Source organism: Orcinus orca, chromosome 11 (genome assembly GCF_937001465.1).
Source record: "Orcinus orca chromosome 11, mOrcOrc1.1, whole genome shotgun sequence".
NCBI classification, from domain to species: domain Eukaryota; kingdom Metazoa; phylum Chordata; class Mammalia; order Artiodactyla; family Delphinidae; genus Orcinus; species Orcinus orca.
The window spans coordinates 34,986,586-35,013,093 of record NC_064569.1 but is presented as its reverse complement, the minus strand read 5'-3'; the positions used below and the strand labels follow the sequence as shown (position 1 = coordinate 35,013,093).

The 26,508-nt window shown below is 38.2% G+C and overlaps 1 protein-coding gene across 13 annotated transcripts in view; it reads right to left on the bottom strand.

Annotated features, from left to right (window-relative positions):
• TMEM117 (transmembrane protein 117) overlaps positions 1–26,508 on the bottom strand; it is a 564,172-nt gene that overhangs the window by 502,842 nt on the left and 34,822 nt on the right. Inside the window, exons 3-4 of one of the 13 annotated variants that reach the window (XM_049694061.1) lie at positions 19,806–19,974; positions 18,380–18,482 (exon numbers count right to left, since the gene is read on the bottom strand). The exons of 10 other annotated variants lie outside the window; for them this stretch is intronic. In XM_049694061.1, the coding sequence (XP_049550018.1) occupies positions 18,380–18,393 (14 nt within the window). In that variant the 5' untranslated portion in view covers positions 18,394–18,482; positions 19,806–19,974. Of the gene's footprint in view, positions 1–18,379; positions 18,483–19,805; positions 19,975–26,508 lie in introns of those variants that run through there. 2 more of the 13 variants (XM_049694060.1, XM_033436512.2) reach the window with 2 other exon arrangements.

The window sequence follows — 26,508 nt, the reverse complement described above, 5'->3', positions numbered from 1 at the left end:
CTTTCACACACACAAATAAAATAGAATAAAAAATTACAAATGGTTTAAATAGTATATGTGAATTGATATAACAGTTGATGAGAGAAATGTAATGGGAGAAAAGTCTGGATCCATGGGGTCGGTCAGGGAGAGAAGCAAAATTATCCTCTGCTCCCCACTCCCCATCAGCATTGCCCACCAACCCTCCCATTGTGTGCCTCAAAAACTCAATTGGGTACATGTTGAGGATAAGAGAAAGAACAAGGAATCTTCAAGTGTTCTAGCTTAAGTACTAAGAAACTCATCTGATGCCTTTCAACCGAAGCCACCATTTCAAAGCTTTCTCTGCAAAATTCAGGGAACTAGAAATCTTGAGACTGGACACACACAAACACACACCCTTGTGCTCAAAAAACAGACCTTTTGATATGCAAATATTGAAGCAAATGCTATTTGGAATGAAGAAACTGGAACAATAAGGGACTAAACTGCTTGGTATAATGACATAGAGGAGCTGTTTTTCTTGGATACAGAGAGTATTAGCTGTATGATTGTTTTTCCTTCTTCAGATGGGTAGAGGACCACAGAGATGGAAGCCAAGGTGTTCACCTGGGGGTGATAAATGGTCAACTGGTACAAAAGAGCTGGCCAGGACCTCGGGAGGAAGACTCCCCTGTGAAAGGGCATGGTGAGGACTCTAGCCCTGGTAGTATCAAAATCAGTTTTAACATTTATGCTATAGGCCAACTAATGCACTCATGTAATTTTAGGCCTGAAGTTAAATGTATTTTAATATATGCATGTTGAACTGAAATGTAAACATTTCCCTGGACTGCGTGAAGATTTTTCTTCAGGTCATGGAGATTCAGTGGCAACTCAAAAATCAAATCATTGTCAACAGATCTCTCTGATTCAAACACATTCTGCTATTTGGATTTAAAAACAGAAAAATGCCTTATCTGTCTAGCCATGAATTTTTCCACCAATTTCAATGCTTGTTTCACGCACAAATGAAAGGAATAGTTTCTGAATCTTTTAAAAACCAACTGTCTACATTATAAAATGGTTGCCAGCAATTCCGGGTATACTGAGAAATTCCCATTTAAAAGATGAAGCTATCATTTAAAACACTAATATCATAAAGGATTTTAAAAGTAAATGGTTGTTTTTAAGTAAATAAAATTTCTTTTAGTGAATTATTTAAAGAATCTGGTTTATCCTATGATTTTGAAAAGATTTTTTTTAATCATCCTTTTTAATCTGTGACAGTGCTAAGATTTCTCAGGCAAACCAATTTTAGAAAAATCAAAATGTTTCTTTTCTTAAATTATACCACCTGACAAGATGATCATGCTGTGACTTAGATAAAACGCAATACTCTGTGAATGCACGATCTTTAAATATGATAGTGATAAAGTTAAAGAGTTGAGCTTTGTTTCATTTGTGGAAGAAAAAGTTAAGACATCAGAAGAATGGTACTTGAGTACATAAAAGAGACATTGAGGCAGAAGTAAACACTCACTCACCCACTTTTGGTGGTAGGAAGATTATAAAGGACAGGATTCCTGTTCCAAAAGGTCAGATAATCAGATAACCATGGCTAGGCATATAAATGGCCCAGGCAGAGCTGAGCCGCCAGATAGAGTGTTACTTGGGTTGAATCATCTCCAAGAAAAAGAGCCCACTGGCAGAAACTTTTTTAAAAAAGTGCAGTTATGTCAGACATTTTTACATTTTCTCTAATGTCAGAGCTCCTGAAAAGCCCACATCTTAGGCTATAAATGTTCCCTTATCACTAACCTCTTCATCTTGTCTTTATCTAAAAATCCACTTCAATGGGTTATATTTTTTCAAGTATTGTAACAATTAAATGAAATTGAAGGCAGATTATTAGTGCAACACATGAAAATCATTCAAATAAAATTTTCTGCTGCACTGATATTTCCATTTAAGAAAAGCGGGATGACTCATTCTGATGTCTTCTCAGCTAATTTGTATTTTTCTCTGTTCTATATTCAATAGCTCCCTTTTGTATTCAATTGGCCTCATGTCCTCAAAACTCAATATCTTATAAAAGTTCTTATTAAAATACCAGAAGAAGCAGTAATCAGTAGTGCTTAGTGACCTTTTCCCAACCAGCACTAGAGAAACCAGATTTTCCTTTTCATAATTTCATGGTATCCACTTTCTTTAACTTGGAGCCAAAAAAACATAATACTTATTCTGAAAAGCACCTGCCAAGTAGCACCAAGAGAGGTCTGATATATATTTTACTCTTGTTCTAAATGTAACTGGACACTACAAAATCAAGTAAATTTCAAGAGATATTAAAACTGGTAAGAATAAAATTATGAATGTCACAATTTAAAAATTCCATTAATAGCTCATTAGTTTTCCAGAAAAGGTCAACCATAAAATAAAGGTCTTCAATCCTTTAGTCTGTAATTTAGTAGAAATACTTGATTGGTAGCACTTGTTTTTCTATTTAAATTACTGTTGGGCATTTGTCCTTGCTTATCTACTGTTGGGTTTTAATCATTTATCCAGTTTTTCAAGATAATATTGAAATCTTATTTCCCAAATTACAAGCTACTATTTTTATTTAATGTCATTTGAGTAATTAATGGCTTGTTCTCTAATTTATCAATTTAATGTGAGTGTTAAATAGCACTAAATCGAGGCCTGTCTCCTCTGGGTCACCATATATCCATCTAACTTCTTCTAAAACATTGATAGTCACCTTTCAGTGATACTATTGTGGTCTGTCTGGTTCCAATACCCTCTTACCCCCATGTCTCCTTTCTCCACAGTGGGAGCCATTTAATCTCTCCTGGATGTTCAGTCTTATCTCAGGCTTTGGATCAATAGCATCCTCATGAGACGGGAACTTTGGCTCAATACAGGGCACTAGATATCAGGTCAAACTTACTTAGTCCAACTCTGATAACTGATCCTTTGGCAAAGTTTTAACAACTAGGCTTCTGGCTTGTTCCTGAAACCAAGTCCCAATTGATCCTCTTGCTGCGGTAACTGGGTCTCTTGCTCACTTCCCTCTGTGCCTGGTTCTCTGTCTTGATAAAACCATTACATCTGTTCTCTGTGTACCCCAAAGTACTTTCCTGAATGGATTCCCCCCCGGTGTCTGTAGTTATGTCCTGGTCCCACATCCTATCCCATCCCATCCTCCACTCAAGGGCATGTGTAGTTCCAACTTCCAGATCCCCTAAACTTCCTCTGTTCCAATGGAGTGAACACTGTCTCGCCTGACTCTGTCTCAAGATATACAACAACCCACTGGAAATTCACCAATACCAACGGAATGCATAATTGATCAAAAAGGATTTTTGATAGATTTCTAAACTTATGTAGGTTGAATAATCAATAGTCTTACCAAAGCCATGAAATGTTAACATTATCATTTTCTCTATATATGACATCATTATAACCACATAACAGAAAAAGAAGTACAAATTTTAGACAATGACATAAGAAATGGTACAATATTTGCTGAAAATTGAATCCCGTTCTCTCCTAGGCTCCCCCCAAAAAATGATTAGGCAAAAGGATTAATAATAATTTCATGGAATATATACACTTTTTTCTTTTTGAAACAAATCTTAAGTATGCCTTCAGATGCTTCACTTATTCCTCATAAATCCTTCTAAAAAGTTAGTAGTTCTGAAATTCCTTTGCTCTCTTATTTTGTACACTAACACAAATTTAACTTTAATTTTCTTGGTGAGGAAATGGTAAATGCAAATAAGTTAAAGAAGGCCAAATGAATGCTCTACTGTTGAAAAAGAAGGCATCTGGAAAAAAAGGAACTCTTATATGCTACTGGTGGAAATGTAACTTGTTCCATTCTTTTCAGAAAGCTATTGCACAATTTGTTTCCAGATTTTTTTAAAAATTCAATTTATTTTGACCCAATAATTCCCTTTCTAGTGGTCTTCCCTTAAAAAATTCAGACATTGAGACAAAGATTTATACACAAAAATGTTTCATTTATATTAACAGAAAAAAAAATGACCTAAGTAATCAATGAGATTCGCTTTAATAAATTACAGGATAGATATATGTTGGGAAACCATATAGTCTTTTTAAATTATGTTACCTTATAATACTTAATAAAATGGGCAAAATCCAGAATCAAAACTGTAATCTGGTTAGTCAAGAGTGGTGGAATGGCAGATGATTTTAATCTTCTTTCCTCTCTCTCTCTTGCATGAGCATTTGGTTCTATAGTTTTCAAATGCTCTATACTAAGTATGCATTGCTCTTAACTTGGAAAAAAATATAAAGAATATAAAATACTTTAAAAGCATGAGAGTATCTTCAAGTATAATAAAGGATCGAATTGATTTCCCTTTTTAAATAGTTAATAAATTAACAGGGATGGTTCCCAAAAGAGTTGCACTCAGTGCTACAACTTCTTAATCTGCCTCTGTGTGGTGGCTGCTCCTATCCTCAGAACACAGTCCCAGCAGATCTCTAAGGCTGATCTTAAGAAAAACGCATGCAAGCAAATACACCAAAAACACTGTATGTAAATATCTTATTCAAATGCAATACAAGGTAGCAAGCTCCAGCTGTCTAATCCCACCAGTAGATTTTTACTGCTGTTAGGAGAATCAGACAGCTTGAGAACAGATTGAGAAAACTGTAGGCGGGCTCCAAGTTTCAAAATAAAAACTCACTTTCAATTCTCATCCAAGGGATTAGTGTAAACTCTTACTGAGTGCTACTGATTTTGACCAGCTTTATATTAATATACATATGAGGATAAAACAAATACACATGAATCCTTATGACAAACCTCTTCAGAGATAAGAAAAGTAGTTTGTACAGGTTGCAGATCTACGTGGTGGCAAATCCAGATCTGATGGCCTCCGAAGCTCATTTTCTTTCTAATACACTACTTAGGGCTAATGATCCTGCTAACTCAAGACAGGACAACTAAAGAGAATTATGCATATAAAGTACCTTGCTGGGCACTGAGCAAGTGCTCAATAATGACAGTTATTTTTACAATTGCTGAAAGTTAGTGATTTTTGTACATTCTCACTTCAAAAAGAATTAAAATGTGGGGAAAATGCACCTAAAATGAATTTCAAAGGCTTTCCGTTCATTGAATTTGCTCATTAAGAAAACAAAGCACAATTTCCTATGTGAGTCCAATATGCTGAATTTACTATGTAGTACATTTCTGTTTATTCAGAATGATCAAGAAATAAGGCTGGGGCTTCCCTGGTGGCGCAGTGGTTGAGAATCTGCCTGCCAATGCAGGGTACACGGGTTCGAGCCCTGGTCTGGGAAGATCCCACATGCCGCGGAGCAACTGGGCCCGTGAGCCACAACTACTGAGCCTGCGCGTCTGGAGCCTGTGCTCCGCAACAAGAAGCCGCGACAGTGAGAGGCCCACGCACCGCGATGAAGAGTGTCCCCCGCTCGCCGCAACTAGAGAAAGCCCTCGCACAGAAACGAAGACCCAACACAGCCAAAAATAAATAAATAAATAAAATTTAAAAAAAAAGAAATAAGGCTGTTTAGCATTGCTACTTCAAAATGCATATACGGACTACCAGTGTTTTACACAACAAAATCCTCTAACATATACTGTAAATAAGCTGGTCTTTTGATAGTCCAGGAGACGGTTTGGAATCTTTCACAAATCATGGATATAAATTGCCACTGTGCTCTAGACGGAGGACCCATCAGTAAGATATTCAGGAAACTGTGCTCTAGATAATCCGATGTTTACTTCATGCCTTACAAAGCTCTTTGCTATTACGATGCCTTCAACTGGAGCCAAAGGAAATATTTTAGGTTTCTTTATTAAACATGTTCAGGACCAGACTTCAAGCAATATGAGTTTAAACAAAACAGCATAATAATCAGCTGCTCTCACATGGTTGAATTAGGCCTTGTATTGAATTCTCATTAGTCTGAAAAGTACCTGTATGGGGGCAGAGGCTTCATTCTCAAGATCTTTTTGATCTTGCCATAATGCTTGGTTATCACGTATACTTGATATATACCCATTGACTGGCAGCTGCTCCACGCCAAGTGGAAGATGATTACTGTCTTCTTTAGCTGGACTAAGAGTCTGAAAGTTCTTGAATTAGTCAGATAGGTTGCTCTTCCAACTACCTGTAAGGCCACTTGCATCTTAAAGCCAATCCTACCTTCTGTAGGTCTCAGACTCTCTGGTTCTATTGCAAATGTTAACAAATCAGTTCAGGAGTTGAATTTCAAGAGAAGTGTTGTATAAGAGAAGCAGTCTGTTAGAGCACAAATAACTACTGTGCTGGACATTGTGAACTAAGTTATTCAATACCAACATCACAAGGTGCTCTCACCCATACAGAACTGTTTAGGGGATAGCGTATTAGGTCAGGATCCACACACCGCTTGGACTCTGGAGTCAATATTTTCCTACACCCTAGATATCTAAAATGAATCACAGATAAGATGAAAACAACCTCCTACCCCATAGTCAGATCTAGGCCAGGTCTAGAAATGTGTACTTCAAGTAGGGTTCACTATTATTAATCATGACTCAAGTAGGGTCTATTATCAATCATTATTAATCATAATATATCCTGAAAGTCTAGATTGACACTGAAAGTACCCAGAAGGGCATAAATAAAATTCTAGCTATTTTACTAAGAGAAAAATAACACTATTAAAAGAAAATAAGAAAGTCATGAGGACTCAGACTCATAGGATTAATTTTAAAAGTATACAGTAGCTATATGAACTCATCTGGAGGGAAAGATACAGAATTCCACTTTGACTTGTTGAGTTTCAGATGTCAATAAGCAAACAGTGGAATTTAGGAGAGAAGTCAAGGCTATGAAGTGTGTGTGCGCGTGTGTGTGTGTGTGTGTGTGCGTGTGAAGTATATTTAATAGTCACCTTCATAGAGATGACAGCTAATACCACGGGAATAGATAAGAACAAGAGAGAAGTATGTGCAAAGGAAACAAAAGCCAAGAGAAAAACCACAGGGAATTCCTATATTTTGTAGTATAAAAAGAAAGGCAAGCACAGAAGGAGATGTCAGGTGAGGGAGGAATTAGAATAATCAATACCTTAAAAGCCAAGGAAAACATACATTTCAAGAACGTGGTCCAGCAGTTTAAAAATGTGGTCAGAGACTGAGGAAGATATGGACTGAGAAAAGATTGAATCTGGTAATGTTTTGGTCAAAGCATTCTGGATTGCAAAAAACACTCAAGCAAAGGAGGATTTATTTAATCATCTGAGAGGCAATCTCATAAAGAAAGAAACTAAAGTGAGGTTCAAACGTAGAGGAATTTGAACTGGGGAACAACTACAGCCAAAGCCACCCTCTCAAGAGTCTCTAATTTTTGTCTTCCCTCTTTGTGTACAGACCAATACGGTCGTTTGACTCAAAAGCAGATTAAATTATAGGGCGAATGTCTACCACAAACTGAAACTTCCCAGTCTTAGTGCAAACTCATTAGAGAATCTGACAAGCTTCAGCTGATAAGCTGTGGTTCAGCTAATGAGTTCATTGCCTTGGGTCATGTGCACACTCCTAGTCCAATCAACAGCAGTAAGGGGAAGTCACATGGGATAATCATGGTCACCAAGGCCATTAGCAGAGGCCATGGACTGAGGCAGAATTCCAAAAGGGTCTATAGGAGGGGAGAACCACAAAAGATGTGTTTGTTTCAGGCAACCTAGGAGTAGCTGATATAATTTAATCAGAGTTCCAAGTTGTTGGGGTACATAAGGCAACCTGGGAGTAGCTGTTATAATTCAGGGGTACATAAGGCAACCTGGGAGTAGCTGTTATAATTCAATCAGTGTTCCAAGTTGTGGGGGTACATATATCATACTAGGTCCTATAAACTGAACCCAAATTTTGCTTCTTCCTCCATGTCAGCAGAGTTGGAGACTCAAAGAAATTGAAGACAACCATACAATTACAAACTGTGAACAATACAAAAACTACTACATAAAAGTGATAAGATGACCAGAGAAATGAAAGTGACTTCATAGAGGAGGTGACATTTTTTTCTGACATCTGAAAATGAGTAGGATTTCAACAAGAGATGAGAAAAGGAAGCGGAAGAGAGATGAGGCCCTATCTAGGAGACACTGTCTCTAACACTGGCTGAGAACCCCTTGAGGGTAAGGAACATTTCCCTCTCACCTTTGTATCTCTAGTGCCCAGTACAGTATCTCACCAAGTAGCATCTCAATCAATATTAATATTTTAATATTAACTGTTAATAAGTATAAATAAGTAAGGGGAAACTAGATGGAAACATCAGCAAAATTATGAGAATGTTTTGGGTCTGTTCACAGGACAAGAATACCCAGTACTTAAAGAGTAGTGACTGGTATAAATGGAAGGGTAGGTTTATGGCCATATTATGCAGGGCCTCTAATGCCTGAGCATTAGATCTCCACATGGTGTAGGAAATATCATTGCCCTGGAAATAAAGAGAATAACTTAAATTATAGGCCCAGATCTGCCAAAAGTTCCCTTGACTGTTCCTCATCTGTAATATGAGGCTGGCAAATTCTTTCCACACACCTCAAACATGGTTGTGAGAATCAAATTTAAAAATGGATGTTAAATAAGGTGTTATTAATCTTCATATCCCCCATAGCACACATCACAGAAGTTTACCCAGTAAATGTTTAAAGACTTTAATTCACCTGTAAACTGTAAAACTATTCAAATGTAAGAAATGTTCAAACCCTACAATTAATCTACCTACTGAATTTAGTAGATATTCAATAATTATTTGTTGAATTGAATTATGTTTTCATTTCAGTATGTATTTTCTAAGAATATTGCCATGTAAGTTCTGTTCAAGAAATGAGCATTGAAAATCAGACAACAGATTAGACACTAGCAATACAAAGATGAACCAGACATTATTTCCTCCCTCAAAGAGTTTTCAATCTAATAAGAGATATGAGACATCTATACAAATACATATAATACCAGAGAACACTATGAAAATAGATATTTGAGTAAAGTACTATGGTGTGATAGGTTCTCCAAAATGGCTGCTATTAATTCCTTTCCTCCCTGTATACACATGTAATTCTCTTGACAAGGAGTAAAGCCTTTCCCCCGTTCCCTTGAATCTGGGCTGGCCTGTGACTGCAGTGAGAAGTACAGTATGATAAAAGTGATGGTATGTCAGTTCCACACCTAACCTTTAGGAAAACTGGCAGCTTCCATCTTGGTCTCTTAGAGGACTCAGGCTCCATGTGAGAGGCTGCCATGCTGTGAGAAACCAAAGCCCTGAAGGGTGAGGCACCAGGTGGAGAGGGAGAAATGCCAAGAAGCACTGAGGTGAGTGAAGTAGCCATCTTGGAAATGGATCCTCCAGTCTCAGCTACTCTAGCTGACGACACATCAGGTGAACCATGTAGCTGCGCCCTTCCTGCATTTCTGACCCACAAATCATGAGCAAAGTAAAACTGGTATTTGAAGCCACAAAGTTTAAGTTAGAGTTGTAGGTGGCAGTAGAGAAGTGAAATGCATGGGAAGAGAAATTAATTCCAAAGTGGAAAATCAGGAAGGATGCATAGAAAAGGAGTTTTGAAGCATAAGTAACATCTGGATGTAAAAGACTAGCTAAAGGGGATCATAATTTTTCACAAGAAGACTTGAGGGCTTCCCTGGTGGCGCAGTGGTTGAGAGTCCGCCTGCCGATGCAGGGGACACAGGTTCGTGCCCCGGTCCGGGAAGATCCCACATGCCGCGGAGCAGCTGGGCCCCGTGAACCATGGCCGCTGAGCCTGCGCGTCCGGAGCCCGTACTCCACAATGGGAGAGGCCACAACAGTGAGAGGCCCAAGTACCGAAAAAAAAAAAAAAAGAAGACTTGAGTATAAAATGAATTATGGAGGTGAGGAAAATATATCATATTTAATTAATGGCTAGAAACTTAGGTTGATTTAAATATTGAGTATATAAGAGGAAATTTTGAGAAATTTTGGGTGGTTAGGAGATTGGTTCAAGATCAAACATGCACTGAAGTTCAGAGTAAGGTATCATAACTACATACTGTAGCCATTGGGTGACTGGAGTTCTTAAGCAGTAAAGTGTCATAATACCTTCTCATTATTCCACTGCTCCCACTCTAGTCCAACCCTCCATGACATCTTAAGACTTCTAGAACAGAGTGTTCTTCCACGCTTGCCCTAGTTTTTGACAGCAACTAATACGAACATTTAAAAATATGTTAGATTATGTCACTCACTGTTCCAAAAGCTTTGAGAAATAGTGCAGTTTCTGACAATCTCTCCAAACTTATCTCCTTCCACTCTCTTAGCTGTAGTAATCTTCCACATTCCACTTCAGCTGTAGTAATCTTCTTGCTGTTTTCATCTCTGGGCATTTCACTTGCTATTCCCTCTGCAAAAATCCTCTTTTTAGTCTCTACTAAAATTTCACCTCTTCAGACAGGCCTTCCCTTGTGACTCCATCTGAAACAGTGTCCACCCCATCTCATTAAACTGCTTTATCTCATTAAACTGCTTTATTTTATTTCATAACCTTGATTACCACCTGAAATTGTATTATCCAAGATAGGGATTTTATCTATTTTGCTCACTACTGCATCTCTAGTACCTAACACTGTACCTAACTAGTACCTAACTACTCTTTAAGAGGAGTGTGCAGACCAGAGTTAACATAGAGGGCCTAAACTGCCATCCTTAGAAAGACCTACTTGCAAAGTTGGCCCTTGGCTGGCATGTGGGAATTTGGATTTGGAAATTCTCACCATTCTATAACTAATAAGGCTGTCTCGTTGTACCTAAACTGTTTGTGTAAATAATATGACCATGCTAAAAACATTTCAACTGTATGCTACGTATAAGTGTGATTTCCAAATTTGCATTGTCTCTTAAGTGTGAAATTAAGCCAAATGAGTCAAATTGATATAATTTAAACTCTAGTGCTATGATAAACGAAACTAAATACAAAAGATAGTAAAATAAAATTTGCTTTCATTGTGAATTTAAAAAAATTAAAATTAAAAATAAAAAAATGAAAACATGCTTCCCTTTTGGGAGTCTGGAATTTGGATATGTGCCAGAGGCAGAGGGTGCCTGTGTGACCAGCCCTCAATAAAAACTCTGTGCACTGAGTCTGTAATGTGTTTCCTTGGCTGGCAACATTTCACACATGGTGTTACAACTCCTTTCTGGAAGAACTGCATGTGTTCTGTGTGCCTTCACTGGGAAAGGACTCTGGAAACTTGTGCCTGGTTTCCCCAGGGTTCTGCCTCATGTAGCTTTGCCCCTCATGGATTTTGCTTTGTATACTTTTGACATAATCACAGCCGTTGAGTACTAATATATACTGTGGCCTGTGAGTCCTGGTGAGTCATCAAAACTGGGGTTGGTGTTGGGGACTTCCCATCACAAAGCATATTCTGCCAGCAGCTTATAAGGTAGACTTGAAGACCGAAGTAATTACTGCTAAAGAGGCCCGTTAGGAAAGAGTCTGTTGCAATGGTCCAAGAAAGGCAGGATGGCAGCAGTGGAAGCTAAAAGAGGTAAATGTGTGAGTATAGTTTCCCAGAAAAAATTTTGCAAACTTTCAAGGTAAGACTTGGATTACAAGGAATGAAGGAGAACTAAAGAAGATGAGACAGTAGATGCAGACTACTCAGACAATGGAGGAGAAAAATAAGAGAGTGTGGTGGTTTTAGGGTAGCCTGATTATAAAAATATATATATATTAAAGTAAGTGAATATGAGTATACTTTTAGAAAGTTTATAGATTCAAGAGGAATTTCCCAAAGAAAACATTTAAGAGATGGACTTAAGAATGGAAATAAGGACCTATTTAATATAAATGTACGTTATTCTGTGAGCTCAGTGAGGGCAGGGACTTCAGTGTGTTTTGTTCTTTGGCATATTCTAAGCACCTAGAAGAGAACCTAACACATTGTATGTACTCGACAAATGGTAAGGAAAGAAGAAAGGTCATATAAAAAACACACAGAGCTTGCAGTATGGAAGAAGGAAATGGAGAGATGTCAAATATGATTATCTCATACCTCTCAGTAAAGTAAGAGGCTACGAGGGGCAGAGGAGGAGGTCCTGGAAGAGAAGAGGCAAGGTCCATGATCACCTCTCTGGAAAAAATCATTAAGGAACCAATAAGAGTAACAAAAAGCACTATCTTTCTACCCAGATTTCTTCTTTAGATAAAAAAGTAATAGGAATTTCTAAAATACTTTTAGAATATATATAACATGATACCTAATTGAATTGAACTGAATCAGTGCCTTCTTTAATAATATTCATATGAAAATAATCCTTAGATAAAGTCCTTATCTCTAGGCCTAAAACCTGATGAAAAAAGAAAAGGACACTAGTTTTATCTTAAACCCATCCAGAATGGCTGTACGTACAAATGCTCTTCATGTGAACTGGAGAGAAAAAGTACTTTTACACTGTTTTACACTGCTTGGAGTGAGATTTATTGACAGATTTTCAATAGCGGTCTTAGAGGCAAAACCAACGTGTGGAAACAGTTAACCTAGTATAGAAGTTGCAAAGGGAATTGTTAACATTTGAAAGGAAAACACAGAAAATTAAGCTTCAAACAGTTTATAACTGCTTCGAAAACAGAACACTGAAAATAAATCTGTATTCCTATATTAAATGTGACTTTCCTCCTTTTTCTAAATTACGTATCACCAAAGGTGTCATGGATGCTGGGCTACACCTACCAAGTCCCCCTTCAAAACTGCTTTCTTGGGCTTCCCTGGTGGCGCAGTGGTTGAGAGTCCGCTTGCCGATACACGAGACACGGGTTCGTGCCCCGGTCCGGGGGGATCCCACATGCCGCGGAGCGGCTGGGCCCGTGAGCCATGGCCGCTGAGCCTGCGCGTCCGGAGCCTGTGCTCCGCAACGGGAGACGCCGCAACAGTGAAAGGCCCGCGTACCGCAAAATGCTTTCTCTTCAGGTGGGAATGCTGTCAGCTGACAGCTCTCAGCTTTCAGCCCTCTCCAAGAATGACCCTTTGCTGAAGAGAGCTGCCTCACCCATCACCAGGGTCATGCTCCCTTCCCAGCTGGCATCCAATGGTTGCCTGGGAGGTGAATGATTCACCCGCTGTCCTAAGAATGAAATGTAAATAGAATCTATGCATTACTTTTTTTTTTTTACAATTTCAGCAAAGTGGTTATTACAGTATATTCCCCCCAAAATTTAGTTTATTTAATAAAAGTGAAATGTGATAAAAGTGAAAAAGCATACATCCTGCTTTCAAAAAAACTGTTCCAGTTCCACCATTAATCCATGTGAGCTTGGACAGCTTAAACTCTTTGATTCCCAGTTTCTTCTTATTAACAGAAAGATAATAGCACCTATCTCATAAAGCTGTTGTAAAGGTAAACTAAGGTGACGTACACAAAAGCATACAGTAACAGCCCAACAAATATCCCTTCTCTTCTCTCCACTCATTAACAATGGGGCAGGAGTTTAGAGTTGCTTTCCCATAACAGCCATGCATTTGCACTGATGATGCAAACTCCTAATAATGAAGAGCATGCGATATGAAACGTGTGTGGTAAACGGATGATGTATCTGATCAATAGGTATGAGAAAGTCGTACTCATAGTATATAGAATCTGATAAATAATAGTAACTTAGCACTTACTGAGCATTTACAACATGCCAGGTACAATGTGGAGTGTTTTATATACTATATTATATTTAATCCTCAAAAAACCACTATGAGGTAGGTATTATGCCCTTTTGCAGGTATGAAACTGGTGATACTCAGAGAAAGCAATTTGTTCAAAGCTACCCATCTGTTAAGTGGTAGAACCAATATTTAACTTAGTTTTTCTGCATATTGATATTTTGTATTGTTCTATAAGATCTCTTTTGCTTCACCCCTCTTCTACAGGTGTGCCCCATACAGAGGCTACCTCTGGCATACCAGCAATACAAAGACACACAGAGCCATCTAAGAGACCACCGCCTGCAGAGCATAGCAGAAAGAAGGAATCTTTAATCCCTGATTTGATCTTCAATCTACTCTTCAATACCACATTCCCTTTGCTTCCAAGCCTAGTCCATGGAATCTGTCTTCTCACCCCTGTCATCCTTGAGTAGACTGACTTTTTCCTGGGTATTGAGGCTACACCAGCCCTCACTCTGATTCCAAATGAATGTAATTTCTGCTACCCCTTCCTGTCCTCCAGGCCTGGCAGTGAGAAGCAGCACATTAGATCTGCTGGAGTCTGAGTGTTTGTATCTCCTGCAGTTGGGCCCCCTGTTCTGAGCTCTCATGTGTCTCACACCGGCTCAAAGTCCTGGTCACAAAGCAGACTGAACCCTAAGCAGACTCCAGCTGCACCTTTTTAAAAAGCCTATTTAGTTTAGCTTCTTGTAAAAGCCCCTATATTTGCCACCAAAGGTTGCCTTCCAACTATTTAATTTTGCATGATGCTGTTTCAACAACCTGCAACGACTTGTTTCAAGCAGTTTTGTGTACATGGCAGGAAATAGCAGGAAGAAAAGTACATTCTTTATTCTTAGCCTGCATTAATCATTACTGTCCCTAGAGAAAAGCTATTTACAAGATACCAAATAACATTTTCTCCTAGGAAATCTCCTCCTGAGAACTGGATTCTAGCTTTGTTCCAAGCAGTAGTCCTGATTCCTACTTTGGGAAAGAATGACAGCTGGTGCAAGCATTGAACACCTCATTGAAAATAGGTGAGGCCCTTCCATCTCTATCAAGAGCAAGAGAACAGCAAAGGGGGAAGCTGCATCCTGTTCTCTTTGAAGCACTCACGTGTTGACAACAAGCCTACCTGGGCATGGGGCACCTTGTTCTCAAACAGTGTCCTTACAGAGCCCGCCCTGACTAGGACCAATACACACAGAGCTGAATTGTTCACACCAAAAGAGGCCAGGTGGCCACCCTGCTCTCAAGTGACTGTGGTTGCTACTAATCCATGAGGTGTTTTTTGGCTCACTGCCTTGCTTTCACAAATGGGATGGGACAGAAAAACGAAAACAGTAGGAGTGGAGCAAGAACAAAGAGAGCCGGTGGAGACAGTTGCTTGGAAGACTCCACTTAAATGGATAATCCCTACAAAAAAAATGTTGTCCTCTTGAAAGGACATGGGTCAAGGTCTCTCATCAACAGAAGCCTTTACTGGAGGCTGTTTCTGGAAATAGAACTGAACAATAGCTATGACTAAAACTAATATTGTAAATTTAAAAGTTGACTTTTTGGGAAAGTGAGTTTGAATGAATTTTTTATTTCATCGAGAATTTATTTATCTAATAAATAAATTAAATACTATGTAATATTAAATAGTGATTTTAAAGTCTGTTCCCACATTGAAATGCATGAAAGCTTTTTAACTAAAAAGCAATAGAGAGCAATAATATTTTCATAAGAATGAAACCATTATTTCACCTCCTTGCTGTCAATATGGGTAACTTTTGGCTCCTTTCTCTAATGCAGTAAGCCAATCTCATGTTTCCTTCTTAGGACAGATTTGGTTGGCTAGTTCCTTGGTTCTGTCTTGTCCTGGTATCTGTGTTATGTTTTCATAGTTTTTAATATTATTGTTGGATTCCGAAGAAGGTAATATGCATAAAACAACCACAATTTTAGAAATGGGCTGCCAGGGACTCCAAATGAAAGGAAAATCCAACTGACCCATTCCCTCATAGCCATTCTTTATATTTAGTCTCTCTTACATCAGCTTAAAAAGGCAACAAATGCTTTGGAGAATTTGGGTTAACTGATTGGCTGGATGTTGCCTCATATCCTAATTGTTTTGCTGGACTTGTTTGTAATTCCAAATCATGAGAAATCTATTCTGTTCTCAGTATTAAGATCTCAGTGGTTTGGCAGTTACTTTTGACAGGCTTTGAATACGAAATGTGATGATAAAAAGATATAAATTGAATAATTCGTCTTTATATGTACACATAATACATCAAGAAGAAACATAAAAAAAAAAACAAGAAATACATGAACCAGACTCTTTCAACAGTTTCCCTTTTTAAAATTTGTGTCTACAAAATAACTAAAATTATTTCTTGAGAATTTAATGACTTGTTTATCTTTTCTCCCTCATTTATCCAATGAAGCTTACTTGTTTGGATCAAATAATTTAAACACCCTCATGTTTTGCAAAGAAAAAAGACAAAACTACAGAACTCTTTTTATAATGAAATACAGAAGTCTCAGTTGGAAATTTGGGGAGGGAAAAAAATAGGTCAAGAACTTGAATGGGAGCTTCATTATTTTTAAAAAGCATACCAAATCAGCATGTTATTACACTGTCTCAAACTAAGCATTGCATAACTAGGAAAAATAAGTCCCAGAACTGAAATGATACCTAGTTGTGAAAGAAGATGCTACAGAAAAGTGGATATCTTTATCATTAGTCTTAGTTTCTTTCTCCAAATATCTGAAATAAATTACTTGCCTATTCCAGGATCTTAAAAACTACAACTGATCGTTGAAATAAACTGCTATAGTCAGTACATTCCACAAGACGGTGCCCTCTCCCTAAGAAGAGCCTCCTTTATATACACAGCTAAACTGCATAATGTTCATACTCACTGACCCAAAGTGAGTTTAAAATCGACTTTCTATAAATGAAACCTCTAAGAAATAAGCAAACTTTTGAAATAATTCTAATGAAATTTTTGATGTGAAACAATGAAAATTAATGCTTCCAGAAAGTGCACATCTCCCTAAATTGCCCTCAAAATCAGGGGTTAAATGAGGGAACTCGATGAAGGGAAGGATCTAAACAATACATCTATACCAAGACTATTTAGAGCACTACTGTGTAATAGAAATATAATGAGATTCATATGCAATTTTAAATATTCTAGGAACCACAGTCAAAAATCAAAGCAAGAGTGAAATTGATTTTAATAATATATCTTACTTAATCAATATATCCAAAATATCATTTTAACATGTAATCAATATAAAAATTATTAGTAAAATATTTTACATCTTTTTTTGTACTCATCCTGGTGTGTATTTTACTTGTCCAACACATGTCAATTTGTACCAGCCTCACATCAAGTGCTCAATAGTCACATGTGGCCAATGGCTACTAAGGCCCTCACCCAGGTGAAGGATGGTAACTGCAGGCTGAGCACAAGATTCCTGTAGCACCGCCCTGTTACCTCCCCACCAACCAATCTGAAGAAAGTCACATATCCTGTAGCCCTCACCCCAAATCTTTTCTATAAAAACTACTCCCTGGAAACCATCAGGGAGTTCAGGTTTCTTGACACGAGCCATGAGCTGCCCATTCTCCTCACTTGGCCCTGCAATAAAACTTTCTCTGCTCCAAAAAAAAAAAAAAAGAGAGAGAGAGAGAGAGAGAGTCTAGAGAATCTAACCTACTTCATTTAGCACCACACTTAATTTCTGATTAAAAAACTAAACATTCAGCCTATATTTATTTGGTCAAATAATATATATAAGCAAAAATGCAAACAGATTTCTTACCCTCCCTACTGACACAAAAGAATTCACAAGTGCTTTTTTGTTATAAATCATATGAAAATAATTGGTCTAAATTCCCTTCATCTCTATAAACTTTGAAGTGGAGCATAACCTATAGATGGAGAATAAAATAAATCCTGGCCTTATTTAATAATATCTGTGTTACTGACATAGCCAGGCATAAAATATATAGGAAGGTATAGCAGACCAAAAAGTCGCATGCTGTCACGTACACAAGATGGGTATTGCATGTCATGATTATAATAATAATGAAAACAAAAAACAAGCATTAAAAAGTGGATTTAACAAGCATCTTCTCATTTTGCATTTTAGAATTCTCTATTTAACCAGCCCTGCTAGTTAGAATTTTCTAGTCCCAGACAGAAAAAGCATAAATGGCCTATTTATCAATACCGATTCTCTTTCTTCATAATATGCTGTACTTCTACATGAAAAATGGGAAGTTGATACAAAAGCATTCTTAACAAAAATGGAGAGGATTGACTTCTTATTAGGACATAAGAGAAGTCAATCGTTTTCATTTTTGTTAAGAATCCTTTTCAGGACTTAAGGTCCTGAAAGTAGACTGGGTTTTATTTTTCTTGTCAACAGGAGCACAAGTTTAAAAGACAACCTTGTTTCTTTTACAAGATGTGTTCATGAGAGCAGTGAAACACAATCACTTTGAGAACCTGCAGCAGAAAGAGGTCACACACTCTGGCTCAATGGAAAAGTGGCTAAAAGAAAGCACTGCCTCTGGGACTGCAGGTGCGTCTTCAGGGACCCCTGCACCCGGTTCCAAGGCACAACTAACTGGAAGTGGGCGATATAACTTTTTCCTTAGGAATTGCACATCCAGAAGGAATGGGCACTCACCTGCCATTCCTCATGTTCCCCAGGCTTCTGCAAAGCCTCAACTACTTAATTCTACAAGATAATTTTGAAACTGGACATGAGTGACTGCAGGCTGATTTCCTTTCTGCACAGAAAAAAATAAAAGATAAAAATTTTTAAAAAGTCCTCTAAGTATGTAACATAGTTAGGTATATGTTGTATTCAAGTAGTAGTATTTAGTTCAGGAAGTTATCAAAGTAATAAAAAGGCAAAAAAAAAAAAAACCACCAAGAAAGAAAATAATGCCTTAGAATGGTGTGCAAATTTATAGGAGCTTTTGCATCCCCCTAACTATTTGATCTTCATGAAACTGTAGAATTGAAGGCAGTTATTGCTACTTCATTTTATAAATGAGAAAACTAAGACTCAGAAAGCCTCCTACTGAAAGTTGATAAACTAAGGAACGTTAAAAAATAAAATGATACTTGAAAAATATTTACCTTCCTTACATATGAATCATTATTCTGTCTTGGTGAAACAGATTTCCTTTCTCAAGGTCTATTACAGCCTTCATGGACACTTTTTCTAGCCAGCCAGAATCACTCTCAATCTTCCTCCAGTAAAGGGAGCCTCCTGGAAGCTCAACAGCAGCTTCTATAGCACTGTGGCTCTGTGTACCAGCAGGCTCTCAATTATTCAAGATAACACAGAAAGGCCTAGGGATAGATTATCCCAAACGCAGCAGAAACAAATTAGCAGTTATCTGTGTTAGATAAACTTGAATAAGTGAATGTTTTAAACTGTGCATTCTGATAAAGTATACATTGATGAAATCTGCAGAGAGAAGGCAGGCTCTCCTTAAAATACAGCAAGTAGGTAAAAGATCATTTAAAATCCAAAGTCTCTGTGGAAAAGCCACAGCCCACATCAAACCCACAATGAGGAGCAGGCAGGAACTGCACTTCTCTGCATGTTAACTAATGATACACTTGCCTCACCCAATAGCAGAACTATATTTATTTACAGCTTTGGGTGCTGCACCAGGACAGCTTGTAAAAGTTTGCTTCAGGAGCCAGACCTTCAAGATGGCGGAAGAGTAAGACGTGGAGATCGCCTTCCTCCCCACAAATACATCAGAAATACATCTACATGTGGAACAACGCCTAGAAAACACCTACTGAACACTGGCAGGAGACCTCAGACCTCCCAAAAGGCAAGAAACTCCCCACGTACCTGGATAGGGCAAAAGAAAAAACAGAGACAAAAGAATAGGGACGGACCTGCACCAGTGGAAGGGAGCTGTGAAGGAGGAAAGGTTTCCACACACCGGGAAGCACCTTAACTGGTGGACACGGTGGGGTGGGCAGAAGGGAAGCTTTAGAGCCATGGAGGAGAGCGCAGCAACAGGGGTGTGGAGGGCAAAGCGGAGAGATTCCCTCATGGAGGATCACTGCCGACCGGCACTCACCAGCCACAGAGGCTTGTCTGCTCACCCGCCGGAGCGGGCGGGGCTGGGAGCTAAGGCTCGGGCTTCGGTCGGAGTGCAGGGAGAGGACTGGGGTTGGCGGCGTGAACACAGCCTGAAGGGGCTAGAGCGCCACGGCTAGCCGGGAGGGACTCCAGGAAAAACTCTGGACCTGTGGAAGAGGCAAGAGAACACTGTTTCGGGGTGCACGAGGAGAGGGGATTCAGAGTACCGCCTAAACGAGCTCCAGAGACGGGCATGAGCCGCGGCTATAAGCGCAGACCCCAGAGACAGGCATGAGACGCTAAGGCTGCTGCTGCCGCCACCAAGAAGCCTGTGTGTGAGCACAGGTCATATCCCCACCTCCCCTCCCGCGAACCTGTGCAGCCCGCCACTGCCAGGGTCCCGTGATCCAGGGACAACTTCAACGGGAGAACACTCGGCGCGCCTCAGGCTGTTGCAACGTTATGCTGCCCTCTTCCGCCGCAGGCTCGCCCCACACTCCGTATGGCCTGAGTGAGCCAGAGCCCCCCAAGCAGCTGCTCCTTTAACCCTGTCCTGTCTGAGCAGACGCCCTCAGGTGACCTACACGCAGAGGCAGGGCCAAATCCAGAGCTGAATCCGGACAGCTGTGCAAACAAAGAAGAGAAAGGGAAATCTCTCCCAGCAGCCTCAGGAGCAGCGGATTAAATCTGCACAATCAACTTGATATGCCCTGCATCTGTGGAATACCTGAATAGACAACGAACCATCCCAAATTGAGGAGGTGGACATTGGGAGCAACAATATATATATTATTTTCTTTTTTCTCTTTTTGTGAGTGTGTATGCTTCTTTGTGTGATTTCTTTCTGTATAGCTTTGCTTTTACCATTTATCTTAGGGTTCTGTCTTTTTTTTTTTTTCTTTTTTTTAGTATAGTTTTTAGCGCTTGTTATCATTGTTGGATTTGTTTTTTGGTTTGGTTGCTCTCTTCTTTCTTTCTCTTCTTTATTACTTTTTAATTTTTAATAATTATTTTTTTATTTTAATAACTTTATTTTCTTTCTTTCTTTCTTTCTTTCTTTCTTTCTTTCTTTCTTTCTTTCTTTTTTTCTCCCTTTTCTTCTGAGCCATGTGGCAGACAGCATCTTGGTTCTCCAGCCGGGTGTCAGGCCTGTGCCTCTGAGGTGGGAGAGCCAAGTTCAGGACATTGGTCCACCAGAGACCTCCCAGCTCCACATAATATCAAACAACGAAAGCTCTCCCAGAAAACTCCATCTCAACCCTAAGACCCGGCTCCACTCAACGAGCAGCAAGCTACAGTTCTGGACACCCTATGCCAAACAACTAGCAAGACAGGAACACAGCCCCATCCATTAGCAGAGAGCCTGCCTAAAATCATGATAAGGTCACAGACACCCCAAAACACACCACAGGATGTGGTCCTGCCCACCAGAAAGACATGATCCAGCCTCATGCACCAGAACACAGGCACCAGTTCCCTCCACCAGGAAGCCTACACAACCCACTGAACCGACCTTAGCCACTGGGGGCAGACACCAAAAACAGTGGGAACTACGAACCTGCAGCCTGTGAAAAGGAGACCCCAAACATAGTAAGTGAAGCAAAATGAGAAGATAGAGAAACACACAGCAGATGAAGGAGCAAGGTAAAAACCCACCAGACCAAACAAATGGAGAGGAAATAGGCAGCCTACCTGAAAAAAGAATTTAGAGTAATGATAGTAAAAATGATCCAAAATCTTGGTAATAGAATGGAGAAAATACAAGGAACATTTAACAAGGACCAAGAAGAACTAAAGAGCAAACAAACAATGATGAACAACACAATAAATGAAATTAAAAATTCTCTAGAAGGAATCAATAGCAGATTAACTGAGGCAGGAGAACGGATAAGTGACCTGAAAGATAAAATAGTGGAAATAACTACCGCAGAGCAGAATAAAGAAAAAAGAATGAAAAGAATTGAGGACCGTCTCAGAGACCTCTGGGACAATATTAAACACACCAACATTTGAATTATAGGGGTCCCAGAAGAAGAGAAAAATAAAGGGACTGAGAAAATATCTGAAGAGATTATAATTGAAAACTTCCCTAATATGGGAAAGGAAATAGTTAATCAAGTCCAGGAAGTGCAGAGAGTCCCATACACGATAAATCCAAGGAGAAATGTGCCAAGACACATATTAATCAAACTATCAAAAATTAAATACAAAGAAAAATATTAAAAGCAGCAAGGGAAAAACAACAAATAACATACAAGGGAATCCCCATAAGGTTAACAGCTGATCTTTCAGCAGAAACTCTGCAAGCCAGAAGGGAGTGGTAGGACATATTTAAAGTGATGAAAGGGAAAAACCTACAACCAAGATTACTCTACTCAGCAAGGATCTCATTCAGATTTGACAGAAAAATTTACAACTTTACAGACAAACAAAAGCTAACAGAATTCAGCACCACCAAACCAGCTTTACAACAAATGCTAAAGGAACTTCTCTAGGCAGGGAACACAAAAGAGGGAAAAGACCTACAATAACAAACCCAAAACAATTAAGAAAATGGTAATAGGTACATACCTATCAATAACTACCTTAAATGTAAATGGATTAAATGCTCCAACCACAAGACACAGACTGGCTGAATGGATACAAAAACAAAACCCATGTATATGCTATCTACAAGAGACCCACTTCAGACCTAGGGACATATACAGACTGAAAGTGAGGGGATGGAAAAAGATATTCCATGCCAATGGAAATCAAAAGAAAGCTGGAGTAGCACTTCTCATATCAGACAAAATAGACTTTAAAATAATGACTATTACAAGAGACAAAGAAGGACACTACATAATGATCAAGGGATCAATCCAAGAAGAAGATATAATAATTGTAAATATGCACCCAACAGAGGAGCACCTCAATACATAAGGCAAATGCTAACAGCCATAAAAGGGGAAGTCAACAGTAACACAATCATAGTAGGGGACTTTAACACCACACTTTCACCAATGGACAGATCATCCAAAATGAAAATAAATGAGGAAACACAAGCTTTAAATGATACATTAAACAAGATGGACTTAACTGATATTTATATGACATTCCATCCAAAAACAACAGAAGACACATTTTTCTCAAGTGCTCATGGAACATTCTCCAGGATAGATCATATCTTGGGTCACACCTTGGTAAATTTAAGAAAACTGAAATTGTATCAAGCATCTTTTCTGACCACAACGCTATGAGATTAGAAAGCAATTACAGGAAAAATACTGTAAAAAACACAAAAACATGAAGGCTAAACAATATGCTACTAAATAACCAAGAGATCACTAAAGAAATCGAAGATGAAATACAGAAACACATAGAAAAAAATGACAACGAGAACACATGACCCAAAACCTATGGGATGCACCAAAAGCAGTCCTAAGAAAGAAGTTGATAGCAAATTAATCCTACTATATATACTACCAAAAGCAATCTACAGATTCAATGTAATCCTTATCAAACTACCACTGGTATTTTTCACAGAACTAGAACAAAAAATTTCACAATTTTTATGGAAACACAAAAGACCCCGAATAGCCAAAGCAATCTTGAGAAAAAAAAACGGAGCTGGAGGAATCAGGCTCCCTGACTTCAGACTATACTACCAAGCTACAGTCATCAAGACAGTATGGTACTGGCACAAAAACAGAAATATAGATCAATGCAACAGGATAGAGAGCCCAGAGATAAACCCACGCACATATGGTCACCTTATTTTTGATAAAGGAGGCAAGAATGTACAATGGGGAAAAGACAGCCTCTTCAATAAGTGGTGCTGGGAAAACTGGACAGCTACATGTAAAAGAATGAAATTAGAACACTCCCTAACACCATACACAAAAATAAACTCAAAATGGATTAAAGACCTAAATGTAAGGCCAGACCCTATCAAACTCTTAAAGGAAAACATAGGCAGAACACTCCATGACATAAATCACAGCAAGATCCTTTTTGACCCACCTCCTAGAGAAATGGAAATACAAACAAAAATAAACAAATGGGACCTAATGAAACTTAAAGTCTTTTGCACCATAAAACCATAAACATGATGAAAAAACAACCCTAGAATGGGAGAAAATATTTGCAAATGAAGCAACTGACAAAGGATTAATCTACAATATTTAAAAGCAGCTCGTGCAGCTCAATATCAAAAAACAAACAACCCAATCCAGAAATGGACAGAAGACTTAAATAGACATTTCTCCAAAGAAGATATACAGATTGCCAACAAACACATGAAAGAATGCTCAACATCACTAATCATTAGAGAAATGCAAATCAAAACTACAGTCAGGTATCACCTCACACCAGTCAGAATGGCCATCATCAAAAAATCTACAAACAACAAATGCTGGAGAGGGTGTGGAGAAAAGGGAACCCTCTTGCACTGTTGGTGGGAATGTAAATTGATACAGCCACTATGGAGAACAGTATGGAGGTTCCTTAAAAAAATAAAAATAGAACTACCATACGACCCAGCAATCACACTACTGGACATATACCCTGAGAAAACCATAATTCAAAAAGAGTCATGTACCACAATATTCATTGCAGCTCTATTTACAATAGCCAGGACATGGAAACAACCTAAGTGTCCATCGCATGATGAATGGATAAAGAAGATGTGTCACATATATATAGTGGAATATTACTCAGCCGTAAAAAGAAACAAAATTGAGTTATTTGTAGTGAGGTAGATGGACCTAGAGTCTGTCATACAGAATGAAGTAAGTCAGAAAGTGAAAAACAAATACCGTATGCTAACACATGTATATGGAATGTAAAAAAAATGTTTATGAAGAACCTAGGGGCAGGACAGGAATAAAGGCACAGACATAGATAATGGACTTGAGGACAAGGGGAGGGGGAAGGGTAAGCTAGGATGAAGTGAGAGAGTGGCATGGACATATATACACTACCAAATGTAAAACAGATAGTTAGTGGGAAGCAGCCGCATAGCACAGGGAGATTAACTCGGTGCTTTGTGACCACCTAGAGGGGTGGGATAGGGAGGGTGGGAGGGAGATGCAAGAGGGAGGAGATATGGGGATATATGTATATGTATAGCTGATTCACTTTGTTATAAAGCAGAAACTAACACACCATTGTAAAGCAATCATACTCCAATAAAGATGTTAAAAAAAAAAAGTTTGCTTCAGAGAGATGTGGTACTCCCACTGACTTTACCAATGGGGAGCAATGGGATATAGAAAGAATTATATACTGATGCATATGGTGGTCACCAATAACCACCATAGAAGCTTTTCATTTCTATTTCACCATCCAATTTCATTGAGTACTTTAAAGTTCTTTGCTTATGAAGTTGTATAAATGCTTTAAAGTTTTTGAATAAAAAATGCTTTAAATTTTATTGATTTTAAAGTTTTAGAAAATATAAGATAAAATCTGCCTTATTCATTAACTTACGTTACCCTAATTTATGACCTATGTTGAATTTATAGCAGAGTTTAAATTCTGAAACTCTTACAGGAGTAGAATAATTTCAACATATGCCATGGATAAAACTATTTATATGTGCAGCTGAAATATAACCATTTAAAAATAATATTAACGTTGTAGTGTTCAGACCCCTAGTCTAGTAATATTTAACAAACTTATTCACAAATCAGCATGTATACTAGCATATATGATTATCATTTATAATTTAACTCAAATATATTTTGTATATTGGCTAATCAAGTATAAGTACAGCTTTCCAGGAACTCACTTCAATAGATATTTTCAAAATATCCTTGGTACACATTTATAAACTGATCAACTATTATATTTAAGTTACTGTGTTGTCTGTTCAGAGGCTTTCAATTATCCAACTCTTATCCATGAGAAATAACCAATTTTACTTTCTAAATAAGGTACTCATTTTATGTTTGTTCTTTACATTACTAAAATGTCTCATTTTAAAATGATTTTTCTATAGTACCACACTTTAAAATTTCTAAAACATACATAAGTTTTTTCCTTTTAACACTTACTGCTCTCCCTTACAAAGATGAAATTTCAATCAAAATCTTCATAAATCTGATGAGTTCCCAAAAGCAAAATTTAGTATACCTTATTGTTTCACCCTATTTGATTCTATATTTTTAGCTGCTGCAAAATTTGTTCCTTCCTCTTATTTACTGAAAGTTATAGATAAGTTCTAAAAATAATTTCCTAAATTGATACACTTTTGCTATTTCATTCACTATTTCCTCTTCTGAAAAATTGGTTGTCTGACATGAACCAGGCCAGGATGTAAGCAGACCATTATTTTCAGCGGTCTTTCTGAGGATGATCACCTCTGAGAACATCAATAACTGGAGAAATCCCAATAGTTTAGCTGTTTACCTTGCATAAAATAATATACCAATTAAGTTAACTATAAAAGTCATCCCAACTTCAGGGCACATGCATCAAAGCTCTGAAATTCCTCTGGGGACTGTAGGAAGCTCTCTAGTCCAGAAAGCAGTTTGCAGAAAAGTTAGAGTGGTTTGTTAGGGCTGTGATGTTTTTCTTGATTTTTGTTTTTAACTTTTTATTACAAAGGTAAAACTTCCCTATTGTAACATGTGAAACAATAAAAAGATGTATTCACACACACTGCCTAAGATATAGTTTTAAAAACCTGAGTGAAAGGATTTTCACAACTTTCTCTGTGT